The 18,050-nt window shown below is 40.7% G+C and overlaps 1 protein-coding gene across 2 annotated transcripts in view; it reads right to left on the bottom strand.

The window, feature by feature from the left end:
• The window catches only part of MYO1D (myosin ID), a 331,010-nt gene that overhangs the window by 180,816 nt on the left and 132,144 nt on the right, over positions 1 to 18,050 (bottom strand). For both annotated transcript variants that reach the window (XM_044390721.3, XM_026517625.4), the window contains exons 15-16: positions 16,537 to 16,703; positions 6,773 to 6,980 (exon numbers count right to left, since the gene is read on the bottom strand). In XM_044390721.3, the coding sequence (XP_044246656.3) occupies positions 6,773 to 6,980; positions 16,537 to 16,703 (375 nt within the window). The remainder of the gene's footprint in view (positions 1 to 6,772; positions 6,981 to 16,536; positions 16,704 to 18,050) is intronic.

The raw sequence follows: 18,050 nt of genomic DNA, 5'->3' as shown, positions 1-18,050 counted from the left end.
ATGTTATCTGATTTCTCATTCCAATGGGATGTAAGGAGCACACACACAGACTCCTATCTAGAGGGTAAGTGAAGCAATTATGTGTTATGAAAGGGACAGAAGTGTGACCTTTACAGAAATCCCACCGGCTATTCCGATTCATTTCTTTCAGCGATGCAAAGATGCGTACACAACAACGGGGGTTTTGCACAAAATGCTCTTTTCAATATTCAGGCAAAACATTCAGGTTTTAGGTCACTCAGAAAGGGTGTTTAGAAGAATAAAAATATCCAGTGTTTCAGTGAGGCCAGCTCTTTCATGCATCCGCTGGGGGTGGGAGCGTAAATTGGTCCAATTTTTCCAGAAGCCGTTTGATGACGGGTACAGAAAATCTTAAAAGTGTGTATTGTTTAAACCAAAATTTTCCATCTGAGAATTTATTCTAAGAAAATAATCAAGGATGATGACGAGTGCTTACTAGTAAAATCAGCACGAGGAGTAATAACAATAGCTAATAGGTAGTGAACTCTGGGTCAGGCACTACTCTAGGTAAGCAGAGCTGTGCACTGCGTGGGACCTATAGAGTGAAAAACAGGAAAAACCTGAACAACCGGTAATAGACTGAGTGAGGAAGTTCTAGTAAGTCAAATTAAGGACCAAGTCAGCTCTTATAAATACACAAATAAGTGTCTACACATGTAAAGATGGAACAAAAGAGTATTATATAACTAGATGCCATGATTTTTAATATAAAATAAAATTATATTAAAAAATAAATTTATGTTTTTCATTTTCCTACATGAACTTGTATTGCTACTACTTATGTACTATAAAACCAATAAAAGTCTTTGAACTCTAGAGGATTCTTTTTTTTTAAGATGGTTCTTTCTTTCTTTCTTTTTTTTTTAAAGATTCATCTATTCATTTTAGAGAGACAGAGCAAGAGAGCAAGCGCAGGGCAGAGGGGGAGGGAGAGAGAATCTCAAGCAGACTTTGCACTGAGCACGGAGCCCAATGTGGGGTGCAATCCCACAACCCTGAGACCACGACCTGAGCTGAAACCAAGTGTTACACATTCAACCGACTGCACCACCCAGGCACCCCTAAGAGGGTCATATCTTAAAAAAATACTTGTAGCAATTTCAAAAATCTCCTAAAATGTCGAGCATATGACCAATATATGAAGATAAACAAGATGCGCTAAAGAGATTATCTGTAATTCTTTTTTTTTTTTTAAAGATTTTATTTATTTATTCAACAGAGATAGAGACAGCCAGCGAGAGAGGGAACACAGCAGGGGGAGTGGGAGAGCAAGAAGCAGGCTCATAGTGGAGGAGCCTGATGTGGGGCTTGATCCCAGAACGCCGGGATCACGCCCTGAGCCGAAGGCAGATGCTTAACCTCTGTGCCACCCAGGCGCCCCAGATTATCTGTAATTCTTGATACCGAACACTCAGTGGCTTAGTTACAGTGCAGAACTACACATTTTTTATGAATCAGAAAGCAATGCAATTTGTATCTCTTCTGCAATCTCTGTGGTTTTGTAGTTTGTTCCTTTAAGGACAACAATTTTGGAGGTTCTGGTTTTAGTCAACATCATTGATTCTGCCACTTCCAACTTGCCATTAAGTCTCTATGAAGGAGCAGAAAAGGTATGACCACACATTGAAAGTTAGGTTCTCACATGTTACAACCTGTAACACAGTATGATATTGGTATAGGAATTGTCGATGGAATAAAATAGTGAGTCCTGAAAATAGACTCAAGTATATATGGGAATTTATTATTAGACAAAAGTGGAATTTTAATTTAGTGGGAAAAAAAAGGAATTTTTAAATAAACTGAACTAGAATAGCTGGTTTTTAACTTGGAACAAAATTGAGTTGGACCCTTATATAATACCACGTATAAAAACTCAATTCCAGATCTAAAACTTTTTTAAGGAAACTCAAAGATATAAAGAAAAAAAGATAAGACATATTAAGTGGAAAATTTCATGTCAAAGAGTACACCACAAATGAACTCAAATGACAAATGATAGCTTAGGAAAAATAATTACAATACATAAAGAGAATAGCTCCCACGAATTCATAAGAAAAAGATAAACAACCCAATAGAAAAATGGGCCAAGAATATGAATAAGCAAATTACAGAAGAGGCAATCCAAAAAGGCCAATAAACACACCCTCATGAAGAGTCCTGAGAATACAAAATTAAAGCAGAACTGAGATGCCATTTCTTACTGATAAGAATGGAAAAAAAAAAGCCTGGTAAAAGTCACTGCAGTTAAAAAAAAAATCAGGGAAAAGAAGTTCACTTACATTGGGGGCTACACAATGTGAATGGTTAATATGTATGATGATTGCAAACATATACACCCTTCAAGCAATAATCTTACTCATGGGAATCCAGTGCCCAGAATGAAGGCATTAGCATAGAAGTATCCAGTGCATAGGATGAAGTATTCCTACATGTATAAGGAAGTCTATTAAAGTTACAGAAGGCTGTGGGAACGTCCAGAAGGGAGTTAACACAGCAGGTCTGAGACCGTGTCCTTAGAAAGGCCTGCTTCCAAGGTTGGCCCTTGGCCAGTGTCTGGGAACCTGACTGGGAAACAGCTTCACATGCTGATATAAAACTTTCCCTAAATGATAAGAGTGGCTCAATGTGGTTACACCGCTTGAGCAAACAGTGGGGTTTATTATGCTGCATACCTGATGTCCTTCGTCGAGTCTGGGATTTGGGCGCATGTTAGGCAGAGAGTGCCTACATAACCAGTCCCCAGCAAAAACTTTGAGCACTGAGTCTCTAATGAGCTCCCCTCGTAGACAACACGTAACATGTGTTGTCACAATTCATTTCTGCAGGAATTTAGCATGTCCTGTGCAACGCCACTGGGAGAGAACTCTTGGAAGCTTGCTCCTGGTTTCCTCTGGATTTTACCCCCTGTGCCTTTTCCCTTTGCTGATTTTGCTTTGCATACTTTTGCTGTAATAAATTTAATTCATGAGCACAACTATATGCTGAGCCCCATGAATCCTTTTAGTGAATCACCAAAACTGGAAGTGATCTTGGGGACCCTCTGACATAGGTGGTGGGAGGAGATGTGGGCAGAGAAGGAAAATGCGGGAAAAAGAATACCAAAATATTATAAAAAAAGAGAAAGGTGCCCATAAGAAATCACCATTTGAACAATGATCTCATTTATATCCTAGTACATATGCTTATCTACACGCACAGAAAGGTATCAGAAAGGATGACCACCACAACGTTAATGGTTCGTTACCTCTGGATGGTGGGACTTTAGGTGATTTTCCATGGTTTCTCTTACACTTTTTGGTATGGTTTGATTTTGTTTTTGCAATAAGTACACCTTAATGTATAATCAGAAAAAAAAATAAAGCTATTTTTTTATTTAAAAAGGAAAAATAAAAGTCAATTGTTGGAGATTCTGGTTTAAAATAGCATCTCCTGAGACGCCTGGGTGGCTCAGCTGGTTAAGCGTCTGCCTTTGGCTCAGGTTGTCATCGCAGGGTCCTGGGATCGAGCCCCACATGGGGCTTTCTGCTCAGCAAGGAGTGTCCTTCTCCCTCTTCCACTGCCTGCTTCTCTGCCCACTTGTGCACACTCTCTCTCTGTCAAGTAAATAAAATCCTAAAAAACAATAGGATCTCCTGATGCTGCCTCCCCTAACTTCCTGTTCCATTCCTATAAGGTTATAGAAAAAATAAAAACACACAGTGCATGACACTTAGGTGACTGATGAGCTATTCCCAGAAGCTGAGAGAAACTTCCAATAATTTTTATGGCCTGTGGAGTTGGTTTAAAGAACAAATCAGGAGATCACCTATATCATACCCTAGAGTGGTCTGCCTGAGAATTCAGAGAAAGATCCTTGCTTCCTGCTCCTCTGTTTTACGGTTCCAAAATGCAAGATCCACATCATGGAGCACGCTGGAAGCTCTTCCCCCATGGCATGGGTGACAGCTTTTGAAGTAGTCATCCTCCCTCTTTCACAACCTCCCTTTTCTATGTAGAAATTGTAATTTCTCACCAGCAGAGGCGCTGTAGAGAGGACAGAAAAAGGAAGAACCGTAGTAGGTGTGCACACCTACGATGCAAGAGCTGGCTCACGGGGCTGGGGCCGCCATCTTTGACTAGCAGAGCTGTAGCAGATTAAGTCTGTGGGACACTGTCAACTGTGGAGGAAGTGAACAAGCTGCCTCTGGAGACTGAAGAACAGGATTCTACCAGCCCCCAGGTGGACAGAAAGTGAGTTCAGGGTAGGGCGACTATACAATGTATTACCCATAATTATCCACAGCAAAAGTGACACTTTTGAGGGTGAAAGGGGTACGAGAGACAACAGTCATAAACCAGGACTGTCCCAAACAAACGCAGAGGGATGGTCACTCTCCTTCAGGGCCAAACCCTGAGCCTGAGCCAATTTCTCGAATAGGTATAAAGAAGAACAAAGTGTCAGATCTGCCAAAAGAATAACAACAACAAAACACTGTAAGTACTGAAGATCAAAAGAGAGGATATGAATACACAGGAGAACAGATGTATAAAAATAATTTACCATGGCAGACAGAAAAACAGACACCCAACATAAAACAGAACTGAGTAAAAGCAATACAAAAAAAAAAAAAAAAAGCCAGTTAATAGAAGGAAATTGTTTCAGGATGAAACAGAATTTAGTATTCTACTCAGCAAGATTTTCTGAGTTTTAGGTAAAATAAATAAGAGAGAGCAAAACTTGGAAAAAGGCTGGCAATTGGAAGGGAAGGGAAAACCTTCATTATTTGAACATGATATAACCATTTCCCCAGAAAAACTAACAGAATCAACAAAGGTTGCATTCTGGATACTGATAAACCAACATAAGCCCATATTATTTCTCTGTACCAACACTGGCGTGTAGAATAAAAAATTCATAGCAGTAACAAAAACAATAAGATGCCTAGGAGTTAACCATGAATCCATAAGGCCCCTCTAAAACTAAAGGTCAAAGAAATGATTTAAATAAGCCTATTCTCTACTCTTAAGATGATTTAATATTGTAAAATGTTAATTCTTTCAAATTAATCGATAAATTCAATGCAATCTTAATAAAAATTATTGTGGAATTTAATGAACCTAACACACACACATTAACATTTATATTGCAAAACAAAGGTCTATGTGTAGGTTAACCCACCTGCATAAAGAAGAGTAAGAGGATGACTTCTACCATACACTAAGACTACTGCAGTAGAAACTACGTGGCATCAATGTAAAAATAGGCAACTGTATAAATAAACCTCCAGAGACAGACTATATACACATGATAACATAGGATAAACGTGGCACCACGAATCAATGGGAAAAGGACACACTGTTCAGCAGATGGTCCTGAGAAAGTGGTTCACCATATAGAATAAAATGAAACCGGATTCCCATGTAAAACCACATACATAGGTAGGTTCTAAATGGATTCAAGACCTAAATGTGGAAGATAAAAGTATACAGCTCAGAGGAGAACACAGAGGCTAGTATCTTTGTGGCCTGGAGACAAGGGAAGCCCTCTTCAACAAAATGTAAGACAAAGAATTGAAGCATCTGGCCATGTCAAAATTAAGGACGCCTGCGTGGCTCAGTTGGTTGGGTGTCCAACTCTTGGTTTTGACTCCGGTTTTGATATCAGGGTCATGAGATTGAGCCCTGTGTCAGGCTCCACACCTGCTTAAAGCTCTCTCTCCTTCTGCCACCCTCTCCCTCTCTAAAGAAAAAAAGAAAAGAAAAGAAAAGAAAAAGAATACATTTAAAATGTCTAATGTGAATAGGTGATTAATGTCCAAAATAATCAAGGAATTCCTGCTAATCAACAAGAAAACGATACCGGCTCCAGGAAAAGAACGGACAAAGGACACAAACTGGCAGTTTACGGAAAGACCCAAAAAGCAAATAAGCATTTAACGAGATGCTCAGGTTCAAGGGTAACCAGAGAAATACAAAGTAAAACCACAGTGAGGTATTATACCTATTAGTCTTGCAAATTTGAGGTGGCGGGGTGCTGCTAGTCAGGATGGCGGCTCATAGTAACTCCGTTAGTGAGCTGGTGCAAAAGGACAGTCCTTTTGGGGAGGAAATGGGCACTACTTACACCAATCAGGTCTACGTACACCATCTGACCCAGCAGCTTTTCTCCTAGTATATATCCCATAGGAAATATACCTCTTGCAGAGGCACAAATTTTTTTCAAAAGATACATACATAATTTTTTAAATATTAAAATGGTTCATATGGAAGACGTGGAGATGGGTATGGTGGATAAAAAGAAAATCATGAGTGAGTGAATGAAGTGAGAAGGGGGCCCCCCTGCACAGAAGAATGATGATTGCCACTATGATCTTATGAGCTTCAGGTCAGCACGTTATGACGGGTGAGCAGTGGGTTTTAAATACGTCGGCAACACTTCTGAATTACAAGATGAAGAAAAGTCCTTTACCCAGTAAGGCTGAGGGAGAAAACCCAGTTAAATACAAGAGACAAAAAGTTGGCTACTTCAGACATCTCCCCAACTTTAAATACCAGAAGATAAAAACGTCTTAAGTTTTGAGGATAGAATAATTTTGAACTCAGGCAGCCAAATAAATTTTCCATGTGTGAAGGCAACAGAAAACATTCTAAGGTAGGTATAGATACAAAGAATATACCGTTGTGAACATTTCCTGAATCAAAGAAAACATCCGGCAAAATTTTAAGAACATAAAAGCAAGACCTGATCCTTATATATAAAATATAAAATTACCTTTTGTAGAAAGAGGACAATTCTTATAAGCATCTGGGCACGGAGCTCCTCCAAGGTAAACAGTGTTCGGGGTGTTCGGATGAAAATTTTGGTCTTCCCATAAGCTACGTCATCCTGAAAACCACAATGTTCAATCAGCTTCTTGACAGCCTCTTTGTCTGAAGGGAGGTCATGGTTGGGCCAGGTGAATTCAGAGATCATCTTGTATCTGCGTGAAAAACAAACAGGGTACAAGTTAAGGGAGAAAAACCTATGGTCTCAATAGATGCAGAAAGACTATTGAATAAATTCGCCTGGTAAGAGATGTAGAAAAAAGACTTTACTAGATAGAACACTCCTTCATGATAAAGACTTACTAAACTAGGGATAGAAGGGTACTTCCCTAATCTGGTACAGGCTAATTTACCAAGAACCTACAGCAAATATCATTCATAAATGGGTAACCTTTACAAATTCTCTTTATGCACAGAAACAAGAGAAGGATGCCTCGATCATGGGTTTTCCAGCCAGCATAGTGAGACCAATAAATAAATAAGCTGGTAGGATTGGGGAAGGAATAAGACTAACATTATTTATGACTCGCTTCAAAGGAAATGAAGCAGATCTTCAGATGAAAGCTATTATCACTAAAAGAAAACGAAGCATATAAGATTAATACACAAGAACCAATTGTGTTTCTAGGTGCAAGCAGCCATGTTGGCCTCTCATAAGGCAGCTCGCTACACACCAGCTTCTTCATGAGTGAAAATGAGCAAGACAGAAGTCACAGGGTAATAGCCTCCTTTCAAAAGTGATATTCTATTACTTTTGCCAAATTCCATTTTGCTAGAAGCAAATCACTAGGGCCAGCCCACATTCAAGGGAAGGGGGTGACAAAAGGCATGAATACTAAGAGGTGGCATCACTGTGACCATCTGAGAAGGCTGCCAACCACAGAACTTTTTCCCCCTAGTGACAAGTTGTTTAATACACATAGCCAAATTCAGTAATTTTTTTCATGTATTACACTGGAATTTTAATCCATACAAGAAAGGCTCTCTTTCCACTCAGGTTACAGAGTAATTCATCTACATGTTCTTCTAGTAGTCAGATATTTTCATTGTTTTCATTTAAATCTTTCATCCATTTGGGGTTTATTTTGGTATACGGTGTGAGGTATGGATCCAATTTTATCTTTTGACAAGTGGCTACCCAGTTGTTCCAACACTATTTACTAAAAAGTCCATCTTCTCCCTGTGATTCAATATGGCATTTTAATCACATACTAACGTTTTCATATGTACTTCAGTGTATTTCTAGACATTCTGGTCTGTTTCATTGCTCGTCTGTCCATCTGTGCATCAGTCCTATGTGGTTTTAATTACAGATGTCTTTTTTTTTTTTTTTTTTTAAGATTTTATTTATTTATTTGAGAGACCATGAGCTAGAGAGAGGGCAGGGGGAGAGGGAGAAGCAGACTCTCCACTGATTGGGGAGCCCAACTCAGGGCTCAATCCCAGGTCCCTGGGATCATGACCCAAGCTGAAGGCAGATGCCACCCAGGTGCCCTGAATCATAGATGTCTTAAGTATATTTTAATATCTGGTGGTCTCTCCTCATCCTTTTCTTTTTAAAAGGTCTTTCTAGCTATTCCTGCCTGCTTATTTTTCTATATGAACTTTAGAATCAATTTGCATCGTTCCAGGGGAAAAGAATCACAAAACAAATAAATCTTGCTGGTATTTTTATTGGGTTCCCACATTAAATTCATTAAATTGATCTATGATGTTGAATCATCCTATTTAAGAACAAGGGATATCTTTCCACTTGCTCAAGTCTACTTTTAGGCCTCCTGGGAGTCTTTACATGGTCTTCGTAGAGCTTCACACATTTCTTGCTGAGGTAATAGATACCTAAGTGGCTTCTGATCCCTTCTTGATGGATCTCTCTTTTCTTAGCTTCCATGACAGCGTGACCTTCCTGATTTCCTTCTGTCTCTCTGGATATTTCTTCTCAATCTCATTTTCTGGCTACAGCTCCTCCATTACTGGACTCTCAAATGTTGGAGTACCCCAAGGCTCCTATCAAGTCCTCTTCTGTGTACGACCTCACCACATCACCTCATCTATTCCATCCACTTTATTTTTCAATTCATGAATTTATTATCCATAGCCCAGCTCTGAGTTCTGAGCTTCAGATGCATATATCCAATGCCTATATAAGTCTTGAGGGCGTCTTACATTTCTCTTTCACTTTCCCCCCTCAGTGCCCTCAGTTACTAAAGCCAGAATCCTGGGAATTGTTATTTGATCCCTTCTCTTCTCTTTCAGTCCTTCTAATTCATCTTCAAATCCTACTAGGTCTACCTCTAAAATACATTTAAAATTCAACTATTCTCATCTGTACTGCCACAAGCCTAATCCAAGCCACCACGAAGCTTACTACAATAGACTCCTGAATGTTTTTCAGTTCCTCCCCAATCCATTCTGCAAGCTCAGCTGCCACAGGACTTTTCTAGAAAGCCTTACATCATTTTTAACTTTTACTGCTCTCCCCCTTCAGCACTATACTCCAATCACACTGGCCTTCTTTAGGGTCCTGTAACTGTGGTTGTCTCTTTCTTGCTTTAGAGCTTTTGCATATGTTGTTTCCATTGCTTTTTAATCTACTACTTCAAAGGCTGGTTCCTGCTTATTCTTTAGTCTTTTCCTGATCTTCTTTCATCAACCACCAACCCCCATTATTCCACTCTATACATTTAAAAGCCTACTCACTTGCCAGTTGGGAGAGAAACAGAAACTAAATGAAAGAGTTCAAATATGAGGAGAGAGGCAATATCATATGAAAAAAGGAAACGAAATCAGAATCATCCCAGATTAATTTTAAAACTAGAATAAGAGGGGCGCCTGGGTGGTTCAGTTGGTTGAGCGTCTGTCTTTAGTTCAGGGTGTGATCCCAGGGTCCTGGGATTGGGCCCCACATTGGGCTCCCTGCTCAGCAGGGAGTCTGCTTCTCCTTCTCCCTCTGTCTGTACTCTACTTGTGCTCTCTCTCTGTCGAATAAATAAAATCCTTAAAAAAAAAAAAGAAAAGAAAAGAAAAGAAAAGAAAAGAAAAGAAAAAAAGGAAAAAAAGCTAGAGTAAGAGTCAACATTTGGGATATAGTACAGGTAGTCATGGTGGGTTTGAAATTTTCGGCATACTGCAGAAGCCGCCACATTGCTCAGCCAAGGTGTTCCTCCTTTCTTCCCGATGGTAAAATGGCAAGACCCCAGTTCTCCCACGAACCAGCATCCTGAACTTGTGAATTAAAAAGCTGAACTCATCGGCTTCCTGACAGCTGGTATTATCTCCCTGAAAGACTTGAGCAGCTTTTAAGGTTATCAGAACATTTAAAACCCTTCTCTCTTTTTTCGATAAAAGAAATGAAAATAAAGAAAAGTGACAAGTAAAAATGTAGGTTCAAACCCAGCTTTAAAAAATCTGCAGAATCTAAAAGCAAAAATTTACAGTGGAAAATGTTACTTTTTCTCTTGCCAGCATCAGAACCATTAGTCTAATTCACAAGCCTATCCCACCCCACGTCCCACTGTTAATTAGTTCAGTAGGTATGATAATAAAATAACATGGCCATCTCTCAATCTGAACAAGTTCGTCTTAGGTAAAGCGGAAGATAAACACAGTCTGCCGAGTAGAAACAGGCTATTTTCCCAGACGCATACCCCACGGCCTCATACAGCACCCTTCCGAGGTGATTCTAGAGAGGACCTAATCTCGACTTACATAATCATCAATTAGATAGACTCAACTTTCCACAGTTCTGTCTTGTAAAGGGTAAGTTAAATATATTTATTGTGATTATTAGTATATGTCCACTGTCTCAACTTCTTTTATATTTTCTTAGGTGTGCTTTCTTGCTGTTGCTTTTTACCATTTTTTTCTTGGATGATGGACTGAGTTTTCTTTATTTCATTTTATTTTCTCCTTTGATTTGAAAACCATCCCTTCCATTGTGAGGCAATGCACTGATGGTAGGCTCAGGAGGCGACTGCCTGAGTTCAAATAGGGTGCCTATTTGCCACTACTTGGCTCTGTGACCTGGGGCAAGTTACTCAAACTTTCAGTGCCTCAGTTTCCTCATCTGCATAAAAACGGGAGGTGCAAATAATGAATCATGGAATACTACGTCAAAAACTAATGATGTACTGTATGGTGACTAGCATAACATAAAAAAAAAAGGGAGGTGCCATCTTTTCATCTGGTTGTCACCTCCAGTGACTTACTACGTACTATACACAGGGCACTCAAAACAGTGCCTGGAATACAGTGAGCAATTCACGTGTTAGCCACTGTTATTATCATTGTCTTAAAATTTTAATATATATAAATAATAAAAATTTTAATATATAAAAAGTATCTATTTATATGAAAATATGTTTATTTTTTCCTGTCTAGCTAATTATCATCTATATCCTTCCCATAAACAGTACAAAAGTCTTTACTTCTCCATAGTTCTCACTCCAATTTTCATTTTTTTTTAAAGATTTTATTTATTAATTTGACATAGACAGCCAGCGAGAGAGGGAACACAAGCAGAGGGAGTGGGAGAGGAAGAAGCAGGCTCCTAGTGGAGGAGCCTGATGTGGGGCTTGATCCCAGAACGCTGGGATCACGCCCTGAGCCGAAGGCAGACGCTTAACGACTGCACCACCCAGGCACCCCTCCAATTTTCATTTTTGCTCCAAATTTTTACTAAAGACTTTTTCCCACTTACAGTGGATACATATTTAGACTTAAAAAGTTTCACTGCTTTATTTGCTCAATATTACTTTCTGCATTCCATTTTTCTCTTCTGCATTTATTTTTCCTTTTGCTCTAGAAGATTTTTTCAGAGAATCTCTGAATAGTAAGTTTTTTGAGCCTATATATGTCAGAAAATATTTTTATTGTACTCACGCTCTTGAATGATCATTTGGCATGGAATAAATTCTTCTTTTTAAAGATTTATTTATTTATTTGAGAGAGAGAAAGAGTGTGAGTGGGGGAGGGGCAGAAAAGAGAGAGAGAAAGATCCTCAAGCAGACTCCCTGCTGAGCAGGGAGCCTGATGCAGGGCTCTATCCCAGGACCCCAAGATCATGACCTGAGCCAAAATCAAGAGCTGGCCGTTCAACTAACGAAGCCACCCAGGCGCCCTGGCATGGAATAAGATTCTAAGTATAAAGTTCATCCCCTCTCACCGTAAAGATATTGTTGCTTGGTTTATTTGCATCAAATGTTACTACTGAGAGGTCTGATGTTTGTATGATTCTCATTCCCCGGTAGTACTTTGTCATTTCTTGGGAGCTCTAAGTATTTTCCTTTATCTCTAATATTCTAAAAGTGAACATAATGTACTTAATTTTCATTTGTAAAAAATTCACATGCTTTCCACTCAGTGTATTCAATCTGAAGATTTCTGTCTTTTTTCGGTTCAGGAAAATTCCTGGCCACTATTTGTTCGAACAGTGCTGCTCCCCTCTTCTCTCTTTCCTTCCCTCTGGGGGCCCCTGTTGAACAGTGTCGGCACTCCTGGATCGACCTGACATACTGCCCGAGCTTCAGTGTCTCCCATCTCTCGTTTTCTTTGTGATGAGATCTGCAAGAACTCTTCCTGAGCTTCCAGGTTACTCATGTGCTTTTTAAAAGAGGTTTACTTTAATTTTTTTTAAATTGTGAAATTTACATACGGTAAAATGCACACATTTAGGTATCCAGTTTAACAAGTTTTGAAAAATGTATACAACCATGAAACTGACACCTGTCAAGATGCAGAACATCTCCACAATCTCAGAGAGCGCCCCCTTCTCCCTTCCCATCAGCTCCCTGACTCCAGAACTGACCACGGTTCTGATTTCTACCTGTTCTTGAACTTCATGTAAGTGGCAGCGTAAAGCACGTATTCTTTGGTGACTCTCCTTTGCCGACATAATGCGCTGTTCATTCTTGTTGCTGTATCAGCCGTTCATCCCCTTTAACGCTGGTCAGCAGCCACTGTGTGATCACACGACATGCTGCTGACTCGTTCTCCTACTGATGGACAATGTGCTCTTCGGTTGTGTTTAATCTGATCTTCATTTTCCAAATCTCTAATTATTCTTCCCAATAATTACCTGTTCTTGTTTCTGACTTCATATTCCTATTCTAGGACCATAATTCTCTCCTTTATCTCTCTGAAAATATTAAATAGGCTTATTCCAAAGCCATTTACTCCTTGTTCTGGTTCCTTGGCGGGGGTAAGTTTTGGCATCTGTTGGGCTTACTGTCTCTTCTTCATGGTCTGGTCCTTCTCAGACGTTTGACTGTTATCTTGTCTACGTCCACAGAGTCCTTCTGTGTACATCTTGAGACTCAAACCCCTTGATTCCACAGTGTGGCTGTGCATTTTCTTGGTTTTAAAGATACATAATTTATATTATTTAGGGATGTTCTTGGAGTAGAAATGGATTTAACCTTATGCCACTAAGACCACCATATTTGAAATTCATAGGTTCCTTTGAACCCTTTCTACTGTATTTTTATGTGTGTATTAGAAAACATATTCCAATCCTTATAGCGTGTCTCGCATGCCAAGAAACAAACACACCAAAACTTCCTGAGTTGAATGTAAATGATATGGATGCACTTACAAAACTCCTTGTCTCCTCCAAGTCAGGCTTGCTTACGGTTCTCTTACCCCAGCTACTCTCCGTGGCTTCCCTTTGTCTCAATATAAAATGTTTTCCGTTCAGCCCCATCCTATAGTTACGCAGTCCCACTGTGCTCATTCCAATATTTAATGTCTGCGGATTTTTAAGGGTGATAACAAAAAACCCCAATTCTGTGACCGAGCAACTGCTAGAATTCTAAGCGTAATAACAACGGTCTAGCAATCTTTCTAACATAATTTGACACTGTTTGAAATCAAGACTCAGAATAAAAACATCTCTACTCATGGAAACATTCCAACTCTACAGCCTCAATAAGCAAATGAAAAATCAAATCCAAAGGACAGTGTGATTTCAATAAGGAAAATGGCCAGTTTTGCGCATAATCTTTTGATCAGTGTAAAATGAGGTTCGAATTTTCCAGGCTACTGCACTTTATTCATTTTAAGAGTCTCCATTTAGTGCAATCCCTCTCAGTTCTGTGCAAAAGTAGCTGAACACCGGTGGAGAAAACCAATGATGCTGGTGTTATCACTATCCATCGATAACCTCCGATCTCACACAGACCCTCGGATCTTCCTGACAGCAATCTACCGTACAAATCTGTGCTTTCCCACTCTCCAAAATGAGTATTCCCACTTCCCCTCAAACCTCCCACACCACCTCTCCTTCTCCCCACTCCCCCTCTCTTGGCCTTGCCTCATGCTTGGTTAAGAAAACAGAAGCAATCAGATCGGAACATCATCTTTGCCATCTGCCGACCTTTGAGCCTTTCTGCATCTATATTTGTATTCTCTGCCTTTTGTCCTGTTGCTATGGGGGAAGTGTCCCTGCTGCTACCTAACCTGACAAACCTTCCACCTGTGCGTGGGATTCCAAGCCTTCTCAAGGATATTACGATGATGACGATGACCTCCCTAGGTCCTGCCCCACTGGGTTCTCCGTCTGTTCTGAATAAGCCCTACCAGCATACGTTTCCTAGTGTCTCGTAACCTCACATTGTGCTCCTGCTTCCATTCTTCCCTGCCCTTGTTCGCAGTACAAATTCTTGCGTTGTCTACAGGCATCCAGCTTCTCACTTCACTTCCCAACCTGTTCAAATCGGGTTCTGCCCAGCCCTTTCTGCCTTGGCCTCTATGTTGCCAGATCTAATGCTGAAGTTTCTGCCTTTGTCTTACTTGACTGCACAGCAATGTGTGATATGGTAACTACACCTTTCTCCTTGAAATGCCATCTTCTCTTGGCTTCTGTGACATTAACCCTCTTCCAGTATCTCCTCTATCTCACTAGTGGCTCCTTTTCTTCTCTTTGGTGGTTCCTTCATGTCAGATCACAAACCTCAATGTTTGAATGGACCTCCTTCTGTTCTCTATCCAGTTCTAAGACTTTATATGTCATCTCTAGACTAATGACTCCAGCATCTCTATTTCCAACCTGCGCTTCTTTCTGGAACTCCTGATATGTGTATTTAATAGCTCACTTAATATTTCTACCTAGATTTTTAGTAGCCATTTCAAACCTAAAGTCAAGAGACAAATCTTGATTCCATCCTTGGCCCTGTTCATGACCTCTTCCTCAAGCTTCTCTTACCCGGTCTTATCCCAGCAAATGGTATATGCTTACCTATGCCAAAATCTAATTGTGATCCTTCACTCCTTTCTCTGTTCCTCTGTTATCTAGCCAATCCATGAGCAAGCCTGGTCAACCTTCCCCTAGAACATCCCAAATCTATCCGCTACCCTTAGATCTATAATCGCCTCTTGTTCAAGGCACGAGCAAACCCCCTCTCCCAGGCTCCTGCAGTAACATCCCTAAATGTCTCCCTGCTTCCTACCCACACAGCGGCCACGGTGTCTCCTCAAACAGCCATAAGAATAGGTTGCTCCCTGCTTAAAATCCACCAATGGGTTCCTGCCAGATTTAGCCAAAATCTAAACTGTTTAGTCTGGATTATAAAACTCGACATGATCTGGCCCCTGTCCACCTCTCTGATCTCATCTCACACCCCTGCCCTGTCACTGAGCAGCCCTCAACCACAGGGCTACGCTTGCTACCTAACACACCACACTTACTACCACAACAGAGCTTCTCCCTCACTGTTCCCTCTGCCCCACCTGCTGTTCCCTCTGATGTTCGCATGGCTGGCTCCTTCCTGCCATTATTATCTCCTTAGAGACTCTTCTGAGCACCCAAAATTTTATCTATTTATTCATATTCTGTGGAATCTGTAGTCTAGAACACAGGAAATGTTCAATAAATATTTTTAGATAAATGAACAGATGGAATTTAAAGGAACTTTATGAGTCCCAGTTGCCAACTATCATTATCGTTACTAACAATAAATAACAGCAGCAATGATATCTTACATATATTGAATGACTGCTATATGCCAGGTTCCGTTCTAACTACTTTATATACATATGCATAATCTCATTTAATTCTCCAGCAATCCTAAAAAGTAGTTACTATTATTATGCCCCTTTTTAACACATGAGGAAAACAGAGGCATGGGAAGATAACGTAATTTGCCCATGGTCAAAATGCCGAGATATGGCAAAGCCAGGATTCAAACCAGGTAGACTAGCTGCACACTCTCCATGACTAGCTGCTTAATATTTTGTTATTATGATAATTCCTAGTGTCAGTAAGGACAAGCAGCATTAATTGAACATCTATTATGTGTCAGGCACCTAGGTTTTTTACTTAGGTTAACTGAATCCTCACAACAACAGCCTTACGAGGTAGTGTTGTTAAACTCATTTTATAGAGGGAGGAACAGAGTCAAAGACGTTAAATTTCTAGCCCACGATCACCGAGCAAATGAGTGGCATCCCCAGGATTCCAACCCAGACTCCGAATCTAGGTTCCGTCTACCGAACTACAATGCCCACATTTCCCCCACAGAATGAATCTTTTCTCATGGTCCATCAAATATAAACTCAGGGAGACTCTTCTGACTGAGGTTTTTCATATTCGCAGTTCCCTCGACTCTTGTTCATTCGACAAACATTGGACTGTTTAGTATATGCTGATGCGCTGTCATACACGGGGAGGACTCCAGACTTGTTGCTATCTGTCAGGGTTCTTTCGTCTGTTCTCACCTGTGAAGAAACTTCTCGTACGTCTGGCGGAAGGCAAACCCCGCCCGTCGCACCCTCACGTTTTCCAGTAGTCCAAGGTACTCTACTTGGTGCCGGCAGCGCTCGTCATCGAATATCTGTGGGGATTTCTTGTCATTGGGTTTGATGCAACGTACATAATATGGCTCCTGGAGAAATAAATCAGCAAATGGTAAGTCTCCCTGGAGAAGAAGCCCAAACGAAGGATGCTAACATGTAATTAGTGTTAATTGTGTCAAATTAAGCTCAGTGCCTCTAATTTCTCAGACATGTATTTGTGAGTAAAGTAGTCACTCTTTCTCTCCCTTCAAGATGGGGAGTTCTTGTGCATCTAGCTAAAATTTTGTTTTATTATATTTCAGGATTCATCAGGAACTGCAGAAAGGGGATAACACTGAGGAGTAAATGATTGAGATGTGTACGCACTGAGTTTATGTGCGTTTATGGACAGATGGCTAAAAAGGAACAGAAAGAGTAATTTATTAGAAAGAGGCAGGAGCCGTGGTAAAGACGAACTGCCGTGAAGGATGTGAAACGTAAGCATAGCTCGGGCGCCGAGGAAGTGCTCGGTGAGCGTCAGCGGCCATCACGGCCGCCATCGTCAGCATCATCACCGTCAGCATCATCACCGTAGTTTGTGCTTTTGAAAAAAGAGATTAAAATTTGTAAGTAGAGAAGTTACAAAACCTCCTGCAGGTGTCACTGACCCTAAGAAAGAGCCTACCCAGAAACCCCTCCCTCTGCCAATTACGTTTTGTACCATGCAGTAGATCATAACTCCTTTTAAGTAGAAAACTGTGCTGGCACAGATGGATCCTGGTTTGCTGAAGGTAACAAATCCTCCCTGGATGAGTCAAGGTCAAATGTATCCTACTTACCAGAGCAGAGAGTTCCTTCCCCTTCTCTGATCTATTGCCTATCAGACACACAGATGCACTTTAATTAAGAGACAGAATCCTCTGTAGATAATTAGACAATTCTGAGCTCTACTGAGGGCTGGAGGTAAAAAGCAGGAAAGGGTTTAAGGAGTACGAGAGATCTGAAGAGCATGAAGTTACTTGCACTCTGTACAGAGTGAGTTTTCAACATCCACACAGGACTCTCCAAGTACAGATTTATCATGCTGCCTTCCGTGATGAACAAAAATGCCACTTTTTCCCTTTTTCTAGGCCCTGCTGTGTTCGTTTCCTATTGCTGCCACCGAGGATTACCACTGAAACCGCTTAAAAGCATGAAGTTGAACAAAAATCAAAATGGCTGCGCTGAGGCTTCAGCGAAGCTCTATTCTGAAGTAACCGTTTTCCTCTCTTCCCCAAAGCTCCCCTCCTCCCTTCTCAGCCTTTTGTTTCAGGACCCGGTACCACCCTCAAGACGTCATGAAGGAGGCTGGCAGCACCTACACGATTCTGGCCCAAACCGGCTAGATCCTGTAAGTCCCCATAAACCACCCCAGCCCCTTCCTCCCGAAGGGCCTGCCGGTTTTGAAGGCCATGGCC

This window comes from Ursus arctos, unplaced genomic scaffold, assembly GCF_023065955.2.
Source record: "Ursus arctos isolate Adak ecotype North America unplaced genomic scaffold, UrsArc2.0 scaffold_24, whole genome shotgun sequence".
Taxonomy (NCBI): domain Eukaryota; kingdom Metazoa; phylum Chordata; class Mammalia; order Carnivora; family Ursidae; genus Ursus; species Ursus arctos.
This window is presented reverse-complemented; position numbering and strand designations above follow the sequence as displayed.